General features: G+C 43.7%; 1 protein-coding gene and 1 long non-coding RNA gene across 2 annotated transcripts in view; one reads left to right on the top strand and one right to left on the bottom strand.

Annotated features, from left to right (window-relative positions):
• The window catches only part of LOC311426289 (E3 SUMO-protein ligase PIAS2-like), a 64195-nt gene extending 46823 nt beyond the window's left edge, over nucleotides 1–17372 (top strand). Inside the window, exon 14 of the mRNA XM_084502590.1 lies at nucleotides 13704–17372. Coding sequence (XP_084358716.1) covers nucleotides 13704–13745 — 42 coding nt within the window. The 3' untranslated portion in view covers nucleotides 13746–17372. The remainder of the gene's footprint in view (nucleotides 1–13703) is intronic.
• LOC311426415 lies at nucleotides 2594–13697 on the bottom strand. The gene is made up of 2 exons (XR_014686730.1): nucleotides 12645–13697; nucleotides 2594–2957 (listed from the first exon to the last, which is right to left on the bottom strand). It is a non-coding gene; the product is annotated as an uncharacterized lncRNA (long non-coding RNA).
• Nucleotides 17373–24796: the final 7424 nt, after the last annotated feature.

Raw genomic sequence — 24796 nt, forward strand, 5'->3', positions numbered from 1 at the left:
AATGAGCTGGCTTCCGTTTCCATTATTTTGTCTTGACTATAGGGGCAACTGATACCATGGATGGTTGGTCCTCTGGGATGGTCACAGTGTGTGTTATCTCGTCATCGAATTCAAAGATGTCCCCATCCCCTTGAGGGTTCTGGGCAGTGTTAATTACCATTTGATAGGCATGAGCCAGACCCCAGCAGAGTGCAGCAAGCTGGTGGAGTTCTCTAGTATTGCCAGGGTCAGGGCATACGTCTTTCAAACATTCTACCATTTTTTTTGTATTTCGCACTTGTTCAGGGGTGAAGTGAAAAACCATTGGAGGAGAAAACTGTGACAGGTACCTGCCTATATCCTTATACACACCTTGCCACTCACAACTACTTTGTCTTGGGGCAGATTCTTGGATGATATTCTTAATGAATTGTTTGACCTTAGGGAGGAAAAGCAAAACATTTTGCAGGACTAGTAATAGGAGGATGACAGTTGACCAAGGTTATTCAAGATACTCAAAGGCTGCTGTAAGTAGCCCACAGGGAGAGAAGAAGGTACCATTCCCAATATTATTCACAAATTGACTTCTAGAGGAGAAAAAGAAGCAGTGTAATTCTTAATATTTCCAAAAAGATAATCTCCAGGAGACCGGAATAATAACAATGCAGGACCTGAGGACCAGACTAAACTCAAGGCCAGTGTGTTACAGCACAGTGTGATAAAGAAACCAAACACAGATTTTAGCACGTTCTCTGATCAGATATAGAGGAGAAAATAGAACATAGGACGGATTACATACGACATAGTCACACAGAAAAATATTAACAGCAAGCTGAACATTGTGACTAGGAAGTGTGTTAGTTGTAAATATTGTAATCAATTCTACTGTTATCTCAACCCTTGTGCCCCACATTGGGTGCCAAAAAGGACTGTGGTGGTTCTCATTGGGTGGGCAGTCGAGTTCCACCACAGCCGCTCTCTCACTCCCCCTCCTCAAAGAGGAAGGGGGAGAAAATACGACACAAAGAGCTCAAGGATTGAGATAAGGATGACTTAATTAAAGGGAAAAGGGAGAGGGAAAAAAAAAAAAAAAGGCCACGCAGAAGCACAGAGAGAGAGGGGAAAAAAAAGTTTCTACTTCCCATCAACGAGCGATGTTCGACCATGTCCTGGGAAGCAGGGCCTCAATATGTGTAACAGTTGTTTGGGAGGGCAGGCCCTTCCACCATGGGATCCCCCCTTTTTATTGCTGAGTGTGACATCATATGGCATGGAATATCCCTTTGGTTGGTTTAGGTCAGCTGCCCTGGCGATGTCCCCTCCCCATCACTTGCCCACCCCCAGCCTGTTGGCTCTTGGGGGCTTGGAGGGAGTCCTGATGTGCTGCCAGTATTATGCAACAATAGACACAACACTGGAGTGCAGAGCACAGCACTGTATGGGCTGCTGCAGGGAAAGTTAACTCCATCCCAGACAGCCCAGCACAGCATCTTACACATAATTCAGAAAAGTTAATGCAAGAGTGCTATTAAAAGTGCTATTTTTAGGACATATGCTCTAAAACAGTGGTGGTATTAATAAAATACAGTTAGAATATTTTTAAGCAAGTGAATGTGCCCAGTTAGTAGTTACTTATAGCTATGTATCAGGGCTGTGATCTCTAGCCAGTCAGGGCAAGACTTCTGCATCTGCCTTTAGTTTTAAATAAACTTTCTAGACCTACAACAGTTATATCAAATGCAAACTTAAGGGATGTGAGTTCTACCCATCTAGGAGAGAACTAAACTGTTAGGGCAGCGTGAGGCAAGCGTTAATGTGAACAGTGTAGTTTTCCTACCATGTTGATTTAAGCACAGTAATTACCAAGCTTTAGTAATACCTAAATCCTTTAATTTACTTGTTTGTGGATGATATGCATCAATGATCTGAAGTAGTGTGGTACAGCCATGTGACCTATTTGATTATTTTATTCCACCAGACAACAAAGCCTTTCTTTAAGTAGTGGTGTGTGCAAAGGAGACTGGGAGTTCCAACTTAATGGCACAGGCCTTGATTCCAGGTGTGCTTCTTGTGCTAAGCACACCTGTCCATTGTATCTAGATGAATTTTTGCTTTACTCTTCTTTAAAAAGTTCTATGTGGAAGTTAAAATGCATCTGACTATTTATCCAAGTAGTTTGGACAGGAGTAAATCTCGTAGAAAAGGTTCTTGGCAGGGCTTTGCCCAACAATACAGCACTGACCACGTGAGGTTTTGTACCTGTCCAGCAGCAAGAACTCCAGCATTTCTCCTTGTAAATCTGCTTTTAAGTCTAGGCTCTGGATGCTAGAAAGTTTACCTGTAACTGCAAGCCTTTCGCTATCAGTCTTCAACAACACAGAGGATTCAAATTTGGAAATGAGTGAATGCGTCTTCTGTCTGAGAGGACAAAAACTGACCATTCAACAAGAATTTCTGCAAGAGCAACAATGAAGGGAGCTCCTTCCTAGGTTAGAAAACGATTGCGGATTAGGCAAACTGGAAAGAACACCATTAGAAAGAACAACTTTTTGTGTATGTATTTTTGCAACAGGCAACAATGGTCACAGAAAACATACAGGCAACAACAATCCCATAAACCAAATTAACACATAATTTTTATTTTTTCAGTAGGTGATTATGCCACAATCACAATATGTTAAGACTGTCTGTGTATCCAATGTAACATTCTAAAAACTTTCCATTTTCTTCCTCAGTTTTATGAGGAAGTGTTCTCAGGACAAAACTGGGCAGCATATCACACAACATGAAACAGATGTGATTACAACTTATCTAGGAAGTTAGCTAGAGGTAGAATGCCTTTTGCATTTACACATTTCAGCGACAACTTGCCAAGGATGAGAATTTGCATCATAGGCATATCCAGGCAAAATCTGCCAGTGATCAAAGACGCACTGTGGAAAAGCCACCAGTGTTGGATCTCAAGTCAGCAGTAAAACCTAATGCATAGGGGGGAAAAAAATGAAGAAAAAAAAAGGATGATTCAGCAACAGAAAAATAATGGTTTATTGTGAATTTCTGCATAGAAAGGAAACTGCTACTTTCCAAGCCATTCTTTCAAGCAGGTAAAAATGAAGCCAGCTCCACAAAGCTGCAGAAGGACCAATAAACTAACATTAAAATAGCATGTAAAAGTCAATTTAGATAATAGAATATATAAGTATATGGGAAAATTATGTTTAACATGTAATGAGGCCTGCACTGATCACTGCCACTCAGTGTGAAATCCTAGCATCACAGTTAGCATTACAAAAGCATTCAGTGTTCAGAAAGAAGCAGGCAAAAATAAATCAAATTCTAGAACCCGTTAGGAAAGGCACAGAGAACAAAAACATCACAGCTAGTGCAAGCCTGCACCTTAATTACTGTGTGCAGTTGTGGTTCCTTTATTACTAACGCAGTTACTGCAGAACTAGGAAAAGGTTTAGAGAGGGGGAATACAGATGACCAAAGCCCTGAACTGGCTTCCATGCAAAGACATAAGCTAGGATTCTTTAGAATGGAAAGAGTAGCAATGTAGCAGGAAGGATACCATAGAGGGCTAAAAATTAAACTACATTGACACAATGGGTGAAGATCAATTGCTCATGTTCATTTCTGACACGAAGCATTAGTTGATGCTAGCAGCCAAATTCAAGAGACATAAAAGGAGTCAGTTCTTCACAGGAGTATAGATCTGTGGAACTCCTTGCTGCTGCTGTGGATGCCGATGTTTTACATTGAGGGGGAGACTGAACAAATTCACATGAGCAATCACAGACATATTTCTAATATTGAACTTCTTGTCCATGATCGCTTGGATCTGGTCTACTGTGAAATTCACCTGGGTGGGGAAGGAAAAAACAAACTAGTTTCTTTTTAAAGCAAGTCTACGTGACATTTAAACTCTTACTACTTGATTTTAAATTATCGATCTAAAGAAGAAACTAAGTTGTTCATAACATTAAGTATTACAAATAGTTCACATTTTTGACATGTTTTTGTAAGTGCAAAGAGTGGAGGTACACCTTAAAATATAGCTCAGACTTAGCATCATGTCAACTGACACAAAAAGGGAGAATCACCTGGTAGAGACAGAACAGCTCATCTCTGCCAAGTGCTACAGGAGCGGTGGCACACCCAGCTGCAAGCTGCAGCTCAGGAGAGTTCCCACAAACAGCTTTCTCCTCTTCTCCCAGCATTGCCCCTCTCTTTGACAAGTCTTCCTCTGAGACTTCTCCCCACCTCCTGAGGCTTTTGGTGGCTTTGACAAGGGCCTGGCTTTTCTGCTTCTGCAGCCAACACACCAGAAATTGATACTTCACCTCCGCCAAAAACCTCTTCAAAGACTTAATTGGTGAAATGCAAGATTTTCAGAGCCCCTCTCACAAATATTATCCCAGAAAGAATTTTTCTTATTTCCATAATGACTCTGTCTGTTGCTAAGAGCTATTCCCCTCCTTTGATTTGCAGAAGAAAATACCTGACCCTGGTAATTATGTGTTAAACACGTGACACAGCAAAGGAAGATGCGATTTTACTAATTTAGGCTTGTCTCATTCTGTACTGAGACACCTGTAGGTCACAGCAGTGCAGTTAATGGGGTTATTCTTGAAAATCCTTTTAATGCACAAAGTGCCACATAGGGGAAAAAAAAAAAAAAAGGAAAAAGATGGGGAATAATAACCATACAAAAATCACACACCACACCATTAGTTTATACTAGTTACTCTAATGGGGAAAAATACACCAGAAGGAACATTTTAAAAGATGGAGTTGTAATTAACACAGAAATAAATGCACACATTTTTTTTTATCACTACATCAACAAATGTTTCTAATGCAGTCTGGGTCTTAATGAGTGCATCTGAACACCTGGAACCCATTTTCATGCAAGGATAAAATATTAGTTAAAAATCCAACCCAGCTCAACTCAAAATATAATTACATGTAGAAGACAAAGCAGGGTTTTTGTATACATACAGATACATTTCTGATCTGCATCTTTATTACTCCATATCCTAACTTTGGGCTGTACGGAAGGGAGGTTACACTGTGCAGCCCTTGCAGCGAGGGGAGACGTGGTAGAGAGTCTCTGGGTGAGGATTAAAGGTCCGACAGCAACCACGATGTTGTTGTGGGTGTCTGCTACTGACTGCTCACCCAGAATGATGGCATGTTCTTTGGCAATGGGGGAAGTCTCAGGGTTAGCCGCCCTTGTCCTTATGGGAGACTTCAAATTCACATAACATAAACTGGGAATATCATACTGCTGAGCCAAGTAGGGCTGGGAAATTTCTAAAGCATGTTCCTAAAGAATATTTTTCTTTTAATATTTTTTGGTATTCATTTAACAAATCATTCATTTTTTTGTTAATCATTCATTTAACATTTTCCCTGTTTTGATATTGTGCTGTGTTAAAAAGAAAAAAAAATCACTACTCTGTGAGAATTTAGTGCTACAGCTGTGCTACATACAATCACCTCATAATGTATAAGAACACTTAAGTGTTGAGAAATATACCTACCATCTCTTTGTGTTTGCTAAGTACCCACTTAACTGATAAATGCCTAACTAGTATAAATATTTATTTTACTTTTATATTACTTTAGATATTACTTTTAACTGAAGCCTGCATTTTTTCATTGCCTGCAAGTTTCCAACACACAGGCTAAATTTAGGTCTTCTTTTGGGGCAGGGAGCAGAGAAAACCATAATAGTTTTCTTCCTTATGTTTTACGCATGCAGTCCTCCTACAAATGTCCATTTACATTAATGTAAACTTCATGCACATTTTTCTCCCACTTGACTGAATGTTCTCCTACAGGCTGTTCATATAGTCTGCGATAGGATGGTATTGGAGTTGTAAAATCCCTGATCTGTGCCTAAAAATAACAAAGCCTTACCCTCCAGTTGGGATAATCATATCCCCTTTTGTAAAAGTAGAAGAAGATATATGGAGTGACCATTATAAAAAACATGGATGTGAAATGTCAGTTTTATGGGTTTAGTTGCTTGGTGGTTTAAGAAGTCATTAAGACAGTGGTATTGCTTGGGCTTGAGATGAAAACAACTTTAAGTCATGGTGAAGGAAAGGAGAGCCCAGAAGCGCAGTGAGAGAGGAGCAAGGCCAGACAGTACTGGAGAGGAAGGTGGGAGGCGAGGCAAAGAGAAGGGAAATCTACATCCAACTTTAAGGGACTGGAAGAACCACAGGCCCTAAAGCTCTGTGTTATACCACAACAGGCAACATCATCAATCAAGGGGGTTTAGAGGCAGGCCTCAGTAAGAGGCCTCAAAAGTTTCTGCTGACAAGTCTCTGGGCAAGACAACCCCAAAAACACACTAAAATTTTTATCTCAAGCTTTCCATCCTTTTACTCAACTACAAATGCATTCAGGACTGCATTCCTTCCCAGCAACTGAAGTTATTACTGCCTTAGTACTTTTTGCCAGGACTACAACAACACAACACACCTAAATATGAGGCTTTCAGCATGGACGAAGCTACATTTTACAGAACTCTACAAAACCACTCCTTATCTTGCTCCTGCAAGCACCAGTCCTTTCCTTCCCAGTGGCTTCCACACACTGGAGAATTATCTCCAGGTTGTATTCTTATCCTCGGAGTGTTCAGGGACGTGGGCTCAGGATACTGAAGTCTTACCTAAAGCTCTAGGAGTATGGCTGTTGCTAGCAATGACATATGCAGCAGAACAGTAAAGCTCATTTGTAACAGAGGATGGGATTCTACCTCTTCTGGGACCTACTTGGGATTACCTCGTGGGCTAGATTGCTAGAAGACAAGGGTGCTTGTGAGAGCTGGGCTACATTTAAACAGCACTTCTTCCAAGCTCAGGATTGGTGCATCCTGAAGAGTAAGAAATCAGGGAAGGGGGGCAGGAGACCTGCATGGATGAGCACGGAGCTCATCGACAAGATCAAAAGGAAGAAGAAGGTCTATGAAATGTGGAAAAAGGGCCTGTCCTCTTTGGAGGAGTATAGGTGTGTTGTCAGGGCCTGCAGGGACATGATGAGGAAGGCTAAAGTCCACCTGGAGAAGCTGGCAAAGGAGATAAATGATAAGAAGATTTTTTTTTTAAGTATGTAAATAGTAAAAGGAAGACTAGGGATAATGTGGGTCCCCTGATGAACGAGGGGGTTGTCCTGGTAACAGGGGATGCTGAGAAGGCGGAGATACTGAATGCCTTCTTTGCTTCGGTCGTTGCTTCAAAGAGTCCTCCCCGGGACTCCTGGACCCTGGAGGGAGGAGAGAGAGTCTGGGAAGTGGACAGCTCCCCTCTGATTGACGAGGGAGTGGTTTGGGAGCATCTGAGTGGGATCAACACACACAAATCCATGGGCCCCAATGGGATGCATCCACGTGTGCTGAGGGAGCTGGCAGAGCTGATTGCCGAACCGCTCTCTATCATCTTTGAAAGGTCTTGGAGAACAGAAGAGGTGCCTGAAGACTAGAGGATAGCCAATGTCACTCCAGTCTTCAAAAAGGGCAAGAAGGAGGGTCCAAGAAACTACAGGCAAGTCAGTCTCACCTCTGTCCCTGGAAAGGTGTTGGAGCAGCTTGTTCTGGAGGCCATCTCCCAGTGATTGGAAGAAGACTATGAGGAGTAGTCAGCATGGATTCACCAAGGGGAAGTCATGCTCGACCAACCTCGTTGCCTTCTATGATGGCATCACCAGCTGGGTAGATGGGGGGAGAGCGGTGGATGTCATCTACCTTGACTTCAGCAAGGCTTTTGATACTGTCTCCCATGACATCCTTCTAGCAAAGCTGAGAAAGTGTGGGATAGAGGAGTGGACAGTAAGGTGGGTTGAGAACTGGCTGATTGTCTGAGCTCAGAGGGTGGTGATCGGAGTAGCAGAGTCCAGCTGGAGGCCTGTGACTAGCAGTGTTCCCCAGGGGTCGGTGCTGGGTCCGGTCTTGTTCAACATCTTCATCGACGACCTTGATGAGGGAATAGTGTCTGCCCTCAGCAAGTACACTGATGACACAAAGCTGGGAGGAGTGGCTGACACGCCAGAAGGCTGTGCTGCCATTCAGTGAGACCTGGACAGGCTGGAGAGATGGGCAGATAGAAACCAAATGAGGTTTAATAAGAGGAAGTGTAGAGTCCTGCACCTGGGAAGGAACAACCGCATGTATCAGTACAGGCTGGGGGACGACCTGCTGGAGAGGAGCTCCGAGGAGAAGGACCTGGGGGTCCTGGTGGACGACAGGTTGACCATGAGCCAGCAGTGTGCCCTCGTGGCCAAGAGGGCCAATGGGATCCTGGTGTGCATTAAAAGGAGTGTGGCCAGCAGGTCGAAGGAGGTGATCCTCCCCCTCTACTCTGCCCTGGTCAGACCTCACCTGGAGTACTGTGTCCAGTTCTGGGCTCCCTGGTACAAGAAAGACAGGGATCTCCTGGAAAGAGTCCAGCAGAGGGCCACAAAGATGATACAGGGCCTGGAGCATCTTCCCTATGAAGAAAGGCTGAGAGACCTGGGTCTGTTCAGCCTTGAGAAGAGAAGACTGAGAGGGGATCTCCTCAATGTTTACAAATATCTTACATATGGGATACAGAGGGATTTGGCCAACCTCTTTTCAGTGGTCTGTGGGGACAGGACAAGAGGCAATGGCCACAAAATGGATCACAGGAAGTTCTGCACCAACATGTGAAAGAGCTTCTTCATGGTGAGAGTGACAGAGGGAGCACTGGAACAGGCTGCCCAGGGTGGTTGTGGAGTCTCCTTCTCTGGAGATATTCAAGGCCCGTCTGGATGCGTACTTGGGCAACCTGCTCTAGGGAACCTGCTTTGGCAGGGGGGTTGGACTCGATGATCTCTTGAGGTCCCTTCCAACCCCTACAATCCTGTTATTCTGTGGTTCTGTGATTTTCTTGTCTACCACACCATAGAAGTTATCATAACTTCTACAGAAACCTAAAGTTATTAAAAGTCTCACTTCTCCCTATTTAGGACACATACACAATACAGTAAAGATTTTTTAAAAAAGAGAAAAAGAAATAATCATGAACCAAACATTATAAAGTCTTTTCAGTGTCAGTCATTGCTTGCTGGAAAACAATAATTTCTCCTTTAAAATTACCCCAAATCTTTTTTCTTTGCATTTGGCCTCTAACTGATTTGGACAACTATTTAATTTACTGACTAATCAGGCTTGCAGAGACTAATTACTATTGAAACTGATAATAGGATTTACTTACACAAAATCTACAGTTTTTACCAATTGTTATATTTCAGTTTTCTTCTAGGTCATTGATGAAATCATTAAGTAGCATTACAGGATAGCAAACTTGTTCTATGTGGTCACTCCCTTTACCTAATTAATTCATCAACAATTAGTGAAGTTGGAAGGCACTTGAAGATGATTTCAGTAAACTAAAAGCTAGTAAGGATCCAGAATGCTGCGACTATCTAAATTGCCAGGATACTGCAAAAATTCTGACTATTACAGACATCTTTACAGACAGAGATTCTCTTCTAAAGACATTCAAAAATAATTAAGAGATTTATTTCCTGATATGATCATGGCTGTACCCCTCAGTTTTGCTGGGATTATGCAATCATTCTTCAGTGCTTTACTCACTATGTTCTACATAAATACATCTGTGTTTTTGTCTAGAAGGAACTTCAGGCCAATATTATTTTGCCTTCTCAACTCCTGCTGAAACACAGCCTTTCAAAAAACAGAGAAAAATCATTACCAGTGCTCTCCCAAAACAGTCAGTATCAACACTGATCATTTAGATTAAGTTCATACTGACAGCCAAGCACACCTTTATTATCTTTTGGTTAATCTATTGGCCTAAATAAGTATTTTTAAGAGCATAACACTACTGGCTCACTTTCAATTCACTTTGCTGCATCACAGCAGCTGTTCTTGTTAATACAGCTCAGTAAACCATTGTTAAGTTTCTGCTAATTAGCTTGTTAATAAAATATATTAAAAAAGATAAAGAGCTCAGTTCAAGCATTAATATTGTCTTCCTAGGCTTTCTGGCAGAAACTTCAGGAATATGTATTAGTAAATAAATACGTTTACCACTTCATTTACCTAAATGCTATCGCAGAATTTACCATTTACGTTGTTCTGTAATGGAAAGAGGTGTTGGCATCACAACAATTTTTCTCACAAAGACAATTGAAAGCACAAAGCCAGATTAAAAATTAATAGCCATTTTAATTTTAAATCTGTTTTTCATTGAGGAACTGCTACAGAGCTTCTTATCTGTTGGGCGAGGGAGCAACCAGATCAAAGCTATCTTGCTATACAATGCTGCAGAGGAGTTAAGGTCTGCGAGCAACACCATGCAAAAACGAAGGAGAAGGTGGTGGTATTTACAGTAAGGAGAAACATCGCTGGTTTATTACAAACAGAACATCAATTTGGCAAAAACCCTCAAGCTTTGTGGCCACTACAGCCAGCCACAAGGACCTTCTCCTGGCAGGTACTGCGTGCCATTTAGGCAACCTACACTGCAGCGCTGCTCATGTCTGGCTAGCAGCACCCCCAGGGCACAGCCTCATCGCAGCATAGCCTCAGGTCAGAAATACATCTTCTAAAAGCTAAGAAAAATAAAATGCCTGTTGAAGCTGACTAGGTAACTATACTGTCCGTTTCAGCACAAGATTGTGACAATTGTACAGCAAAAGGTTACAGGAACAAAACCGAGTATCCAACAGCGTTAATCACCAGGAAATGCGAAGCCATGCAAGCATCTGCTCGTCACAGAGACAGGCTGGTAAATTCTCATTCACTAGGATAAAAAGAGCTCCAAAACAGGTGAAACATTACCAAAACTGCTTTTATTTAAAATAACTGGGCAGGTTCGCCAAGGGGAAAAAAGACAAACAATTAGCCAGCCCCACCTTGCAGCCTGTCTCTCCTGACCCAGTTCAGGTCAGGCCATCCTTCCCCACGGTTAGTGCATGGTACTGTAAGAAAGAGTGTTTTTGTGTTTTTGCAAAGAAACATTACATTGTTCAGGAGGAAGGAATGTGGTACCAAGATATGCTTTCAGCGATAAGAAAGCTTATCAGACAACCTTGTAAAATGCAGAAAACAAAAGGAAGAGAGACAAAGGAATGGCAGGCAAGGAAAGCTACCTGTGTTGCAGCCTGAATCCTAGCAGGGAAGGATTTTGAGAAGATGTTTTAAGTGTGGCCAGGCCAGCCACTTCAAATAGGAATATCTGAAGTGGAAGAAGAAGGAGAGATTGCTGTTATAAATTCAGAATAGGGGAGTTGGGGCTTCTCAGAAAGCTAGTCCCACTGAAAGCCCCTGATAAATGAAAAAGGGCTCAAGGGTTGAGATAAGGATTACTCTACAATTATCGTTGCGGACAAAACAGACCTATTTTGGCAGGGTGGTTGGACCTGATCTCCTGAGGTCCCTTCCAACCCCTACAGTTCTGTGATTCTGTGAATCTGTGACTTAGCATAGGAAAATTAATAAAATTTATTACCTCTTGCTGATGGGCTGGAGTGATGAGAAACACAGAAATAAGCTGGGGGCACCTTCCCCCATCCACTCTCTTCCACCTCTTCCCTGCCCTGAGTGGCATGGGGGGGGGGGTCAGGAGTGGTGCAGTCGGCCTGTGGTGCTGCGTTTCCACCACTCCTTCACAGTCACTCTCTCCCCTGCTCAGGTGTAGGGACCCTCCTGCGGGGTGACAACCTTCCTGGGCTGGTCCTGTGTGGGTTTCTCCACAGGCAGCAGTCTTGGGGAGCTGCTCCAGGTGTGGGTCTGTGCTGTGGGATCTATTTGTCAGGAGAGTGTTAGTCCGGCCTGGGACTCCCTGGGGACCCCTCCCCAATCACCTGCTCCTGCATGGGCTCCTCGCCACAGGCTGCAGCGTGGAGATCTGCTCCACTGCAGTACACACAGGCTGCGGGGAGGGGGGGAGGAGGGACAGCCTGCTTCACCGGGGCCTCTCCACAGGCTGCAGGGGGGGCTTCGGCTCCGGCACCTGGAGCACCTCCTCCCACTCCTTCTGCACTGACCTTGGTATCTGCAGGGAGGTTTTTCACTCCTCACTCTCCCAGCTCCTGTTGTGCAGCAGTTGTTTTTTTTTTTTCTTGAATGTGCTCTTACAGAGGTACAAACTGCATTGCTCATGGCTTGGCTCTTGGCAGCGGTGGGCCCCTTTGGAGCCAGCTGAAACTGGTCTTTAACTGCCACAGGGTGTCACGTTAAGGGGTGTAGCTGATTAACCTTTACGGGCCTGGTTGGATTCAGGGTACTGAACCAATCGGATACACCAATAACGCGTTAACCGTCTGGGGTCCGGTCAGATAATCACCAATAACGCATTAACCATTAGGGGTCTGGTTGGATTCAGAACACTGAACTATCACGGTCACAGATTCACCAATAACGTATAACCACCCTTACCCTAGTTGCACATAATGAGAGCTATGACAATGCAATCAAGTGTGATTTATTACAGCAACAGGTACACAGGTTCTTTGGATTGCCGGCGATAGTGACTGTCTGCAAAAGCAAGCTAGCATGCATGAAATACACAGGTGTTGCAGGTGTTACAGGTGCGCAGCCTAGAAATTAACACGTTAAAAGGATCAAAGACTTTAGAAAGATTTATAACCAAGTGTTCAAATCTTACCCAAAGGCATCCCAATGGGGGGGGGGGGGGGGGAAGAGAGGCTCAGCCTGTCGACTGGTCCCAAGAGTCAGGGGGTCCTAAGGATGTTGTATTCCCTCAGGATGGTATCTCCCCTGACAGTGGTATCTTCCCTAACATCCCCTCTCTCTTAGGCCAATTTATATCATTTTCTATCTTTTAGGTGGAGCTTGAGTGACTCTAGTCAAGCATATCTTAGTTATGATTGGTGAAAAGTTCTCCCGTCTCCATTTAAAGTAATAGGCTCCGAGAAATTCAGAGTGCATGCTCGGTGAGGGGTGGTCACACCTTGGAGGTGGGTAGCTTTTGGGATGGAGGTGTGTTTTGGTATTGTAATGATATTATAATGAGCAAAAAGTACACTAGGGTACAGCATCTGTCAAAACATGACAGGTCCTTGACTCAGGGTGGCAAAAAGTACAGCTTATCGGTCTCAGTGTACACAAGAACAATAGAGTCCCCACCTGGTTACAGAGCCTATCCGTGGTGTCTCCACTCCACTCTACACTCTGTACTGTTCCTTAGGGCTAGCACACCAGGTTTCCCCAGTGCGATAGCATCTAAGGTTGGCAGCCTAGGGAATGCTCAGTTAATGCAGCTATGCCCTACCCTGAAAGCCTCTTCAATGCTGTACATTTTCTTTAAAATGTGAATGTTAGTTTTATTTCCCTAGTTACCTCAGGCAATTACACCACACAGGGCAACTGCTAGATTCCTCTCACAGGGGCTACCACTGAAGCCTCCACGCTACCAGAACCTTGCTACGTGAACCCAATATAATGGGGCAGCTAGGTCATTGCTGGCCTGTAAAGTATCAGGAATTAAATTAACTAATGAAACCCTAACTGTGATGGGGGTTGAAGGGGCTGGGATAACGGTGCTACTTTTGGGGGAACACCAAGCTGAGACTAGGGATAGAACAATCACTGGGCAGTTATTGTATGTACCCGAGGCAGGGACTAACTTGTTGGGAAGGGATTTGATGATGAAATCGGGCATTCAAATAGTAAATAGTAAATTGTAACACCCTCTCACTTGCAGTGGGATTGCTCGGCACCTGGCGAGCAGTCTCTGAGGCCTTAAAGAGCCATGTGGGACCACAATCAGAAACGTGTGGTTTGCCAGACAGTGAGGGAGCTGCGGGCTCATTTACTGATCCGACTGCTATGCCATCGGCCCCTCTGCTGCTACAGCCATCGCAGGCTTTTGCTGTTACACCCCCTGGTGACCTGGACTTGCTTTTTGACCCAGGCCCTATTGGCCTTGAAAAGGAGATGGATATGTTTTTCTTCGATCTAGGAAGATTAGGATACATAAGGCCCGAAGACCGAGTTGCTTAACAACTTAAAGCGAGACATATTGTTCCCACGACTAGCCCTGGAATTCTCCGGTGTTTGTAATCAAGAAAAGGCATGGAAAATGGAGACTGTTAAGTCATGGAACTTAAAGGATTGTTTGTTACCTTTTCCGATTGTACATATGTATAGGCGTACTCGAGTTTAGTACCTTTTCTGATTGTACATATGTATAGGTGTACTTGGGTTTAGTATGTAAAAGCAATGTTCTATATATTTAGAATGTTTGATGTTCGTGTGTGCCTGTTGGTAGAGCGTAGACTCCCTGCACACCCAGCGCTGTTTACTTGCCTTTCATACCTTTTATAAATATTCCTTTTATAAATATTACTAAATTCAGATTGAGTTGAGACTTCATTTATAACACCCAGAACTTCCTGCCTCAGTTTCTTTGCACAATAGGTAGCGGAAGATATAGTACATGCCCCTTGCCTGTCTTATTTACTAAAATTCTTCTGTCTACCTTTCACATGCTCATTAGCCTATCTTATCTGCTAAAATTCTTTCGGCCTCCTCTCAGTCCCCCCTTTTCGAGAGGATTAGTAAATTCTTTTACTATTTTAATAGTGTTTCTTTCGTCCCACATTCTCTCAAAGTATTCGTTGGACTCCAATTTTCATCTTTGTTGAGGGATTTTTCTCATCCGTTTGCAGTGCTTGATCAGTGGCAAAAAGAAAAAGGGGAGAGTAAGGGGCGATAAAGACAGAAACAGTATCAGGAGGATGCCACTGACACTAACAGCACTGGTAATAGGAATAGCATAAGTGAAACAGGAGATAGCAAGAGTGGAATGATAGGACAGGATTTTCGAGTCCTGGAGTGGATTTTCCTACCGATTCAGCCAAAAACGAGTGTTCAGACACAGGTGGAAGCTATCGCAGAGTTAGTACGTAAGGGTCACTCTCAGAGTATTGAGATCAGTGGGCAGGAACCAGGAGATATTAGCCTGCTGATGACTCAGGTTCATTTGGAATGGTGTTTACAGCAATCCATACCACTACAAGAAGCTGTGTTAGGTTACCCGGGATTGGTACATTCCCGAACTCCAAAGGGGCCTCTCTGGCAAGTTATAAGATCGTATAAATGGCAGGTAGTACCACGGCTTTCAGCCCGACCAGTGGTGGGTTGCACTGTGTACACTGATGCAGGTGCAGTAAGTAAGAAGGCTGTGTATGTGTTGTACGAGAATGGAAGTTGGGAGAAATACATAATTCCAGGGGAGACAGGGGATTCATTACAAACATTGGCATTGTCTGCAGTTGTTTGGGCTTGTGGGAATAGAAATGTTGTTTTTGCAGAGTTACATTGTTTAGAAGGAGGGAATGTGGTATTGAGATATGCTTACAGTGATAAGAAAGCTTAGCAGGCGACCTTGTAAAATGCAGACAACCAGACTCCTTAGGACAATTAGGTGAAAATCACGGTGTCAAGTCAAGTCAGATAAGTGAAGAAACATTACCACTTCAAGCAGTAAAAATGTCAAAAGAAATTTGAAATTTAACAGGCCGGCAACTGAAGGCCATGCATTGTCTGTGAAGCATCAGATAGATTGTGAACCGGGATTACCCATTCATTGGGGAAACAGGGGAGGGTTCTGTCATCAAAAAGTATATAAACTGTGTTTTGGAACCAGTAGGTGTGCTCTCCTGCTTGTGGGGCGCCGAATAAATTACTACTTCACTGAGATCCTCCCCTGAGCCTAAGTTATTAGTGACAGAGTGTTTCTCACAAGACTAATTAACACAGGGAAAGAAGCTCCCTTAACCAACAAAAAATTCAAGCCTCACTTATTCGTTCCCTAGCTTTATTTCAACCAGTGGAACTACTAGGGTAGATGCCCCAAGGTCCCTGTCATTCCTGACTGTTGCAAGTTTATCCTGCAGCCTAAGTCAATTTCTTTCTGACATCAGGGGCTGATTGCCCTAGAAAGAGGCTAGCCAATCGCCTCTGTTTGTATACTGAAGCCAGGTCCAAATTTTTGTTTGTTTGCTTTTTTGTTTGTGTGGTGGTGCTATATATGGAGTGGTAATTCGTGTCGAGAAGATGGTTGGTATTAATAAAGAAGGGGGAGATTTGAGAGTGTGGCCATGGGGGTCGGAAAGCCTCGTGGTTAATGATAACATTAGACACTTAATGAGGGAACAAAGAAGGGTGATTCAGGAGACTCCATGCAGTCTCGGGTTGCTTGTTCTCCAGCCATTAAGGCATGGAAGTTTCTGGGTGTTTGCTGTTACTGTTATTTGCAAAGTTCTTTGACCAATGAAAAGTTGTTTTTGAAAAGGACTGCTGTGGGGAGAAGGGTATAAGAGGGGAGCCTGTCCTCAAGATTAAAAAAAAAAAAAAGGCAACACGATGAAGTTATGTCATCAATAAAGAAGTAGAAAGAAGGAATGAAAAGGAACAGGCAAGCAGGACGGAGACCAGGACGGGAACAGGCACATTGATTGCCTCATGAAGATAGGTTCGGCCAACCTCAGCAAATCGTTCAAAGAAGCTTGTACAGAAAGTCGCTGGAAATAGGCACACCAGAGCTGGAAAGAAGCTCAATCTGAGAGAAGCGGACCCGCGCACACAGCTGTCCCTCGCTGGTAAGCAGTTGCGCGTTATGGGGAATCATACATCCTTAGAAACAAAGACTGTCCTGGTAACCTTACAGCTCATTCTCCTTATTAACAATCAGACCATTTATGATCCTGAAATATGGGACCAAACTGAGGTGAAGGTGTGGGACTCTGCAACTAAAAACGACAAGGTTGCAGTGGGATTGCTCGGCACCTGGTGAGCAATCTCTGAGGCCTTAAAGAGCCATGTGGGACCACAGTCAGAAACGTGTGGTTTGCCAGACAGTGAGGGAGCTGCGGGCTTGTCCACTGATCCAACTGCTACGCCATCGGCCTCCCTGCTGCTACAGCCATCGCAGGCTTTTGCTGTTACGCCCCCTGCTGACCTGAACGTGCCTTTTGACCCAGGCCTCATTGGCCTTGAAAAGGAGATGGATATGCTTTTCTTCGATCTGGGAAGAACGGGATACATAACGCCTGAAGACCGAGTTGCTTGACAACTTAAAGTGAGACATATTGTTCAAAAGGAATGGAAAATGGAGACTTGTTAGTAATCAAGAAAAGGAATGGAAAATGGAGACTGTTAAGTCAAGGAACTTAAAGGATTGTTTGTTACCTTTTCTGATTGTACATATGTATAGGTGTACTTGAGTTTAGTATGTAAAACTATGTTCTATATATTTAGAATGCTTGATGTTCGTGTGTGCCTGTTGGTAGAGCGTAGACTCCCCGCACACCCAGCGCTGTATACTTGCCTTTTATAAATATTCCTTTTATAAATATTACTAAATTCAGATTGAGTTGAGACTTCATTTATAACAGTGTTGTTTTTTTTGTTTTTCTTCATTACATTTCAAAGTTGGTCCAAAAATTCCATAGGGGTTTCTTTTGGACCTTGTTGGAACAGATTCTCAATTCCCAATTTAACCAGATTTTAGTGTTTAATTTCCGGGGTGATTAGGGTCTCAGTGGGGGGTCGGTCGGGGGAATGCAATCGTTGACAGTTCCGTGAGTGGTCCCATTGGCAATCTGAGCTCACACACGAACTCAAGTTGTTTTAAGAGTTGGCTGTTCCATGACAACTCTCTCAGACCCATCAAATTGACCCTGAAAGCAGGCCCAACCCCTTGATTGAAGGCGTTTCCCACACCCTCACAAAGGATACAAAGGATAAGAAATGCTATACTTCCTGGTAATGTTTTTACAGGGGCAATTGAGCCATGGACAAGAATGGAGGAATAACTTTTTCATTCTGGAGGAGGAAGTGGCCAAGGCCTTTAACCTTAGTAACTGCTGGGTTTGTGGAGGACCAGGGGGAACTGAAAGTTGGCCCTGGATAGCTGGCCCGGTCAAACCCAAGTGGTGGGTTACTAATCTGGGTGAAGTTCATGTTATAAATGACTATAAATCCGTCAATATGGGGATTTAAAAAGATATTGACGCCTAAATAAATTCGCTCTCCCCCTTCTTACCAAATTCCCAGGGCTCAAGCCTAAACCACCAAAGGAATGACTCTCTCCGTTCTACCACTTTGATAATCAGTCAGCCCCCTCCCCCTCTCCAGTACTTGGGAAACTGACCAAACACCACAGCAAATACACCAACACTTCTAAACTGTTAGTTACTTAGATAATGCTCCCGCCTTTTTCTTGTCACACTCAAAGCATTTAAGAGCAAAAAGAGGATCACAAGATACTCCACCAGGCCCATATATTGGGCACCACCAATCAAAACTTGGATAAAACAGTGCTTCTTTTCGGTCTGTCACGCACTTCGTTCGTCTCCGGCCGCTCCCCTCACAGAGAATACGGAACTGTGGATCAGAACTCTGCACTCGCTTCGCAGCAATGCTGCATCTCACTCACACAGCACAATCATGCAATCACACAAAGAGGCCTCTAGCACATCTCATTCATACCACAAGAATATAATTTAGAATGATAACCAACCAAACAAGTATTGTCTCTGACTGTGTTCTTTGTGGAGTGACTCATTCCACTTTGTTTCAAACCCTTACACTTACACAAATACTTTCAACACAAAATACCTGGACATTTAAGAATAAGACATACAATTATTAACACTCCAGCAGCTGAAAACATACCATTTGTCCGCAGCTTCAGGAGGTCTTTGTCTGCTCCTGCGGTGAGTGGCTGAGAGTGGAGTCCCCTCTGAGCAAAACACTCAGGGTGCACTTAGGGGCGTCCGCTCCGCAGCCGATCCCACAGCTGAGCAGAGTGTCTCCTGCCTGGCTCGCCAAAATGACTTACAGAAAGCTGACTCCACAATCAGTAAGATTGCAAAGTAGGTATGTTTACTCAGTTCTGGGTGGCACGGGAGGGGTAGTCCCACCAAAGTCGTGCACGCCTAACGTGGCAGCTTGCTTTGGTTATCTCTAGTAAAGAGTTACATATACATGGTTTCCCAGTACACCTATACATATGCATAACCTCTCCCTTTGTGAACAGTCCTCCTTATCTCAGACCCCTTGGTTAAAGTCCGAACCAGGTTTGGAGGTTGTTTTGATCTGGTTCTCGGTGTTCAAGGGGCTCCTGTTATCTGGATGTCTAAGCACAGCACATCACAAATGTAACACATATGCATTCTTAATCAATTGCTCTCTAATTTCTAATTCCAATGTTCCAGCTACAGCATACTTTCTCTCTTCCGGATCCACAGGTATTCTACTATTAACATTAATGTTCAAAGCCTGACAGACCCAGTCCTCCGTGGACCCAAATATCGGCCAAAATACAAGGGGTCTTAAGGGTTCTTTTGATCATTCTATCATATAATAATGGACCATTTTTAATTTACTCTTTCATTTTCTGGGGCCCCTATTGTTCCAATTTCTAATCATTATTCCTAATGGACTTTCTGGTGGTATGTCTGGTAATTTGCTCCCTTTCTTCTGGTCCTTGGTCTTCAATTCTGTCTGACCCACCTAGGAATTTTACTATGGCAATTCCCACAGCCCTTGGTTACCTTAATAAGAGTGTCTTGAAGGGGGTTTAGGACCTATCATCCACCCATGAATCCTATAGGAATCGCTTCAGTCCTTCACTGGCCAAGTCCCTCGTGGGAGATTGGAACAGAGGTTAGAAGACCTCCACACTTGCTTCAGAACTAAGTTCCATCTCAGTCACATCTTACACACACAGGCAACCGAATCCTACCCAACTGAATGGTATATGCCTTAAATACTTACGACTCCGTCATCTTCGTTCGGATCTTCGCACGCAGAATTACGGGCAAAATACAGTGCTGCAGTCGGCAAGGGAGCTCATAAAAAAAATCAAAATCTTTGCTTACCTTTATTCAGGTTCAAGATGGCATTAGTCCTTACCTGACTCAAACAGGAGCCACCAAATGTTGAGGCGCCTCTCCTAGATCAAATCAGAATTCAGGAACCAAAGCCATCCCGGACGAGCCCCCATTTGTAATAAATGGCTCAGTCTTCAAAATAGGACTATAATCAAAGTTTACAATTTATTAAAGGAATAGAGGTAAGCAAACAGTGCTGGGTGCGCCGGGAGTCTCTGCTCCACCAAGAAGCACACCAGTTACATCAAGCAGCTGATTTTTATGCTCCTAGGCTAATACATATTCATTACTACTTCTAAAAAAACCAAGGTTGTTATAATTAGTTTCCGGAATCCAAACCCTCCTACTGGAGCATGCGTATCAGTCTCCAGTGGTCCCTCTGGGGGTCTCTCGTGCTGAAGGCTCATAGTCTTCCTCCCAGGCTTTGTCCTTCTGTCGTTCTTCAGCTTCCCCCCCTCTCCTTATTTAGTATTCTCTGGGCCAGATGTCAGAAAGTTGTGTCTCATGCAATAGTCAGCAGTTATCTCAAAAAACTCCCCCCTATTCTCTTATCTCCCAGACCCGAGTCTCAAGGTTTACCCTTCAAACCCTCTATCGACGCGAACTACTAGACCATTCTTTTGCAAGATACAAGAACTATATACACTAACCATTCTGTTTCTCTTGGACTTGTGGTTATTTATACAAAGGGATGTAAGACAGAAGGTCACATTTCATTATGAGGCCCTAGCATTGTTCCATATTGACACGAATCAGATTAACATATTTCAGAGTTCATAAAGGGACACAATTTTGGAAAGAGGAAGGAGGCCTGTGGCAATTGCACTCGTCAGATCGGGGTATATACTGTTTAAACAGAACAGGAACGGTAGCGGTAGGAAAAAGCATTTGTAATTGGACTCTGTCTCCCGGATATGATTATACTGATCCTGAATGTAGACCTATAAACTGTACAGCATATAGTGGGAAATGGAATGCCACACATGTCCAGCTGAGAAACGGGACTTGGCTGAAATGCTCATATAAGGAATTTTTTGGATCTGGATGTGAAACCATGGCAAGAGCACAAGCAGGGGGACAATTTGACAGTCAGATATTGAGCTGTCAGCATGATAACACCACTAGGGAACAGTATGTGGTAAGGGTCTACCGCTGGAGATGGCAAGATGAGAATGGGAGATGAGTGTTCTTTAAACATTTCTGGTCAGCTCGTAATATGACAGGCTGCCAAAGAGAACTTGATTGTAATTGTAAGTGGGAATCCAATGTGGGAGCTTGGAGGTGTGCATATACGAGTACAAATGGGGCAGACATTGTAACAGGACCACTCAGTAACAAGAACAATCTGTATTTTCATGCTTCAAAGAATAAAGAAGGATGGGATGGTCCTTTTCCAAAGGGGACGTGGGCCTTAAAGGGACATTATTGGGTGTGTGGCAAACATGCCTACAAGAGGCTACCCGAAAACTGGTCGGGAATATGCTGTGTGGGGTATATAAGACCCTTGTTCTTTTTATTGTCACAAATACAAGGAAATCATTTAGGAATAAGATTATATGATGATCTGAATAGAGTAAAACGATCTATTGATGCTTCCTTAGCCAGGAGTAGTGCCCAAAAATGGAGAGAGAACGTATGGCCTCCTGAAAGAATCATACAGCATTATGGATCAGCAACCTGGAATCCGAATGAGGTAGTATCGGGGGCCCGAGAACCTATTTATAATTTGAATCGAATAATTAGGTTGCAAGCTGTCCTCGAAATTGTAACCAATCAAACAGCAACGGCTTTGGATCTTTTGGCTGATCAATCCACCCAGACGAGGAATGCTATCTTTCAACATAGAATGGTTTTAGACTATTTACTAGCAGAAGAAGGGGGAGTGTGTGGAAAACTGAATGATTCTAATTGTTGTTTACAAACTGATGATAATGGAAAAATGGTTAAACAGATAACAAAGGAAATTAGAAAATTAGCCCACGTCCCAGTACAAACTTGGAAGGGTATGGATTGGGATATGTTTTCATGCCTGCCTGGTGCACCATGGGTTAAAAGGATGTTATTTTTATTTTTATATGGTGTAATGATGTTATTATTCATACCTTGTATGATACCTTGCATTACATTATTGATACGCTGAATAATAAATAGTACCCAATTTGTGATGACTTTGGTAGAGAAGAAAGGTGATGTGTCAATAGTGATGCTTAAGAAATGGATCCCCCAAGAAATGACTGATGAAATCCAGTTGTTACTGGCAAAAGTTGAAGAGGCTTAGGGATATGGTTTAGTGGGGACTGTTAGTGTTAGGTCAGAGGTTGGACTTGATGATCTTGAGGTCTCTTCCAACCTAGAAATTCTATGATTCTGTGATTCTGTGAAGAGACACGAATCGAGAATATTAAAAAGAAGATGAGGGATTGTAAGGAATGTTTCAGCAATTTGTGTCAATTTGTTTGAAGAGTAAACCTTGAGTCTCCAGGGATAAGAGAACAAAGGGGTTTCAGAATAACTGCTAACTATTGTGACTATAGCATGGGACGCTGTGCAAGTCTCTGACATCCAGCCAAGATGGACAAAGGAGAAGGACAAGGACAAAGCCTGTGAGGAAAACTACGAGCCTTCAGCACGAGAGACCCCCAGAGGGACCACCAGAGACTGATACGCATGCACCAGAGGGAGGGTGCAGATTCCAGGAACTAATTATGATAACCCTGCCTTTTCCAAACGTGGTGATAAATATGTATTAGCCTAGGAGCATAAAAAACAGCCGCCTGATGTAACGTGTGTGTGTGTTGGAGGAGCCCAGACTCCCCGCGCACCCAGTGCTGTTTACTTGCCTTTTATTAACCCCATAAATAAACCTTATAAAGCTAAATTGACTCAGAATTTATAACAGGCACCACCAATCAAAACTTGGATAAAACAGCACTTTTTTCGGTCTGTCAAGCGCTTCGTTCATCTCCGGCCGCTCCCCTCGCAGAGAATACAGAACCACGTATCGGAACTCCACACTCGCTTCGCAGTGATGCTGCGTCTCACTCATACAGCACAATCACGCAATCACACAGAGAGGTCCCTAGCACATCTCATTCATACCACAAGAGTATGTAATTTAGAATGATAACCAACCAAACAAGTATTGTCTCTGGAGTGACTCATTCCACAATACTTTGTTTCAAACCCTTACACTTACACAAATGCTTTCAACATGAGATACCCAGGCATCCACAAATAAGACATACAATTATTATCACTCCAATTAATATCCCTCCAGCAGCTGCAAATATTACCCAGATGACCTGGTCACAATTGTGAGAGGCCCACTTACCCTTCTCCTGCTTCTTATACAGTCATTAGCAGGTCTGTCCTGGCTCCCAAAACTGGTATGCAGTGGTAACCTCGGATTTGCTCGATCTACTCCCAAGATCACTAGTGAACGCTCTATCGGTCAGCAAATCCCCCTTGATTCTATTGGTCAGCAAATACCCCTTGACCACTCTATTGGTCAGCCTGTAGGGTACCCTCCTCCCATATGGGGACTATGCTGCATGCCAGACGTCTCTGCATGATTTACCAGCTTCCCTGGCCATGCATATGACTTACAGGCCCTTCCTGTACTATAAAACATACCTTTTGTCCGCAGCTTCAGGAGGTCTTTGCTCCCGCGGTGAGCAGCTGAGAGTGGAGGCTCCTCTGAGGAAAATACTCGGGGTGCACCTAGGGGCGTCCACTCCACAGTTGAGCAGAGCGTCTCCTGGCTGGCTCACCAAACTGACTTGAGGAAAACAGACTCCACAATCAATAAGACTGTAAAGTAGGTATGTTTATTCAGTGCTGGGCAGCACAGGGGGTAGTCCCGCCAAAGTCATGCGCGCCTGACGTGGCAACTTGCCTTGGTTCTATGAAGTAAAGAGTTACATATGCATGAAGTTTCATAATATGCCTATACATATTCATAACCTGTCCCCGCTTCATATTAAAATTAGTTCCAAGGAGTCGATTCCATAAACTCCTCCCATCTGCGCTTGCGCAGTGTCTCCTGGTGGTGGTTGTCGGGGGTCGTGGGGATGAAGATTGATGACTCTTCCTCGTCACCGCTAGTTGACCTCTTGTCTTTGCGCAGACTCAGTTGCTTCTTGGCTCTTGTCCATCTGCAGGACCAGTTTCTGCCAGTTTCTTAAGATAGGCTCACACTCTTATTAGGAGGCTGACCTTGGTAAGGGGCCCAAGGCTTCTTACTTTAGTTAATTTACACAATGCACCATAGTTAGCAAAGACACTAAGTAGCAGCCTAGTTTAATACTGTCAGTGCTCTATCTCTACTTGATAAGATTCTCCTAACTCCCTCTCTCAGTCCCCTCTTTTCTAAAAACTTAGTAAATTCTTTCACTATTTCTAGGTTCAATACAGTGTTTCTCTATCACTCTTTCAAAGTATGGTAGACTCCAGTTTCTGTCTGAGTTGGTTCTTTTTCCACTCGCTGTAGGAGTTTTTAGTTTAAGACCATTCCCCCTTGTCCTATCATTACCAAGTAAAGAGTCCTCATCCATCTTTCTTATAAGACCCCTTTAAGTATTGAAAGGTCGCAATGAGGTCACCCTGGAGCCTTCTCTTCTCCAGGCTGAACAGCTCCAGCTCTCAGCCTTCCTTCCTAGGAGAGGAGCTCCAGCCCTCTGATCATCTTTGTAGCCTTCCTCTGGACTCGATCTAACAACCACACATCTTTCTTGTGCTGGCACCCTGTGTGTGCCACTGTGCACAAATCCAACAAAAGGTGGTTGCTTGGAGGGGTTTGGGGACTGAGGTGTAAGTTATGTCAACCTCTTCAGATAGCAGGTGATATATTTACCTGTGAATGGGAGTCTCCACGTCAGTCTCTTTCTGAGCCTGG

The sequence above is a fragment of the Aythya ferina genome (assembly GCF_964211825.1).
Source record: "Aythya ferina genome assembly, chromosome: W".
Lineage (NCBI taxonomy): Eukaryota > Metazoa > Chordata > Aves > Anseriformes > Anatidae > Aythya > Aythya ferina.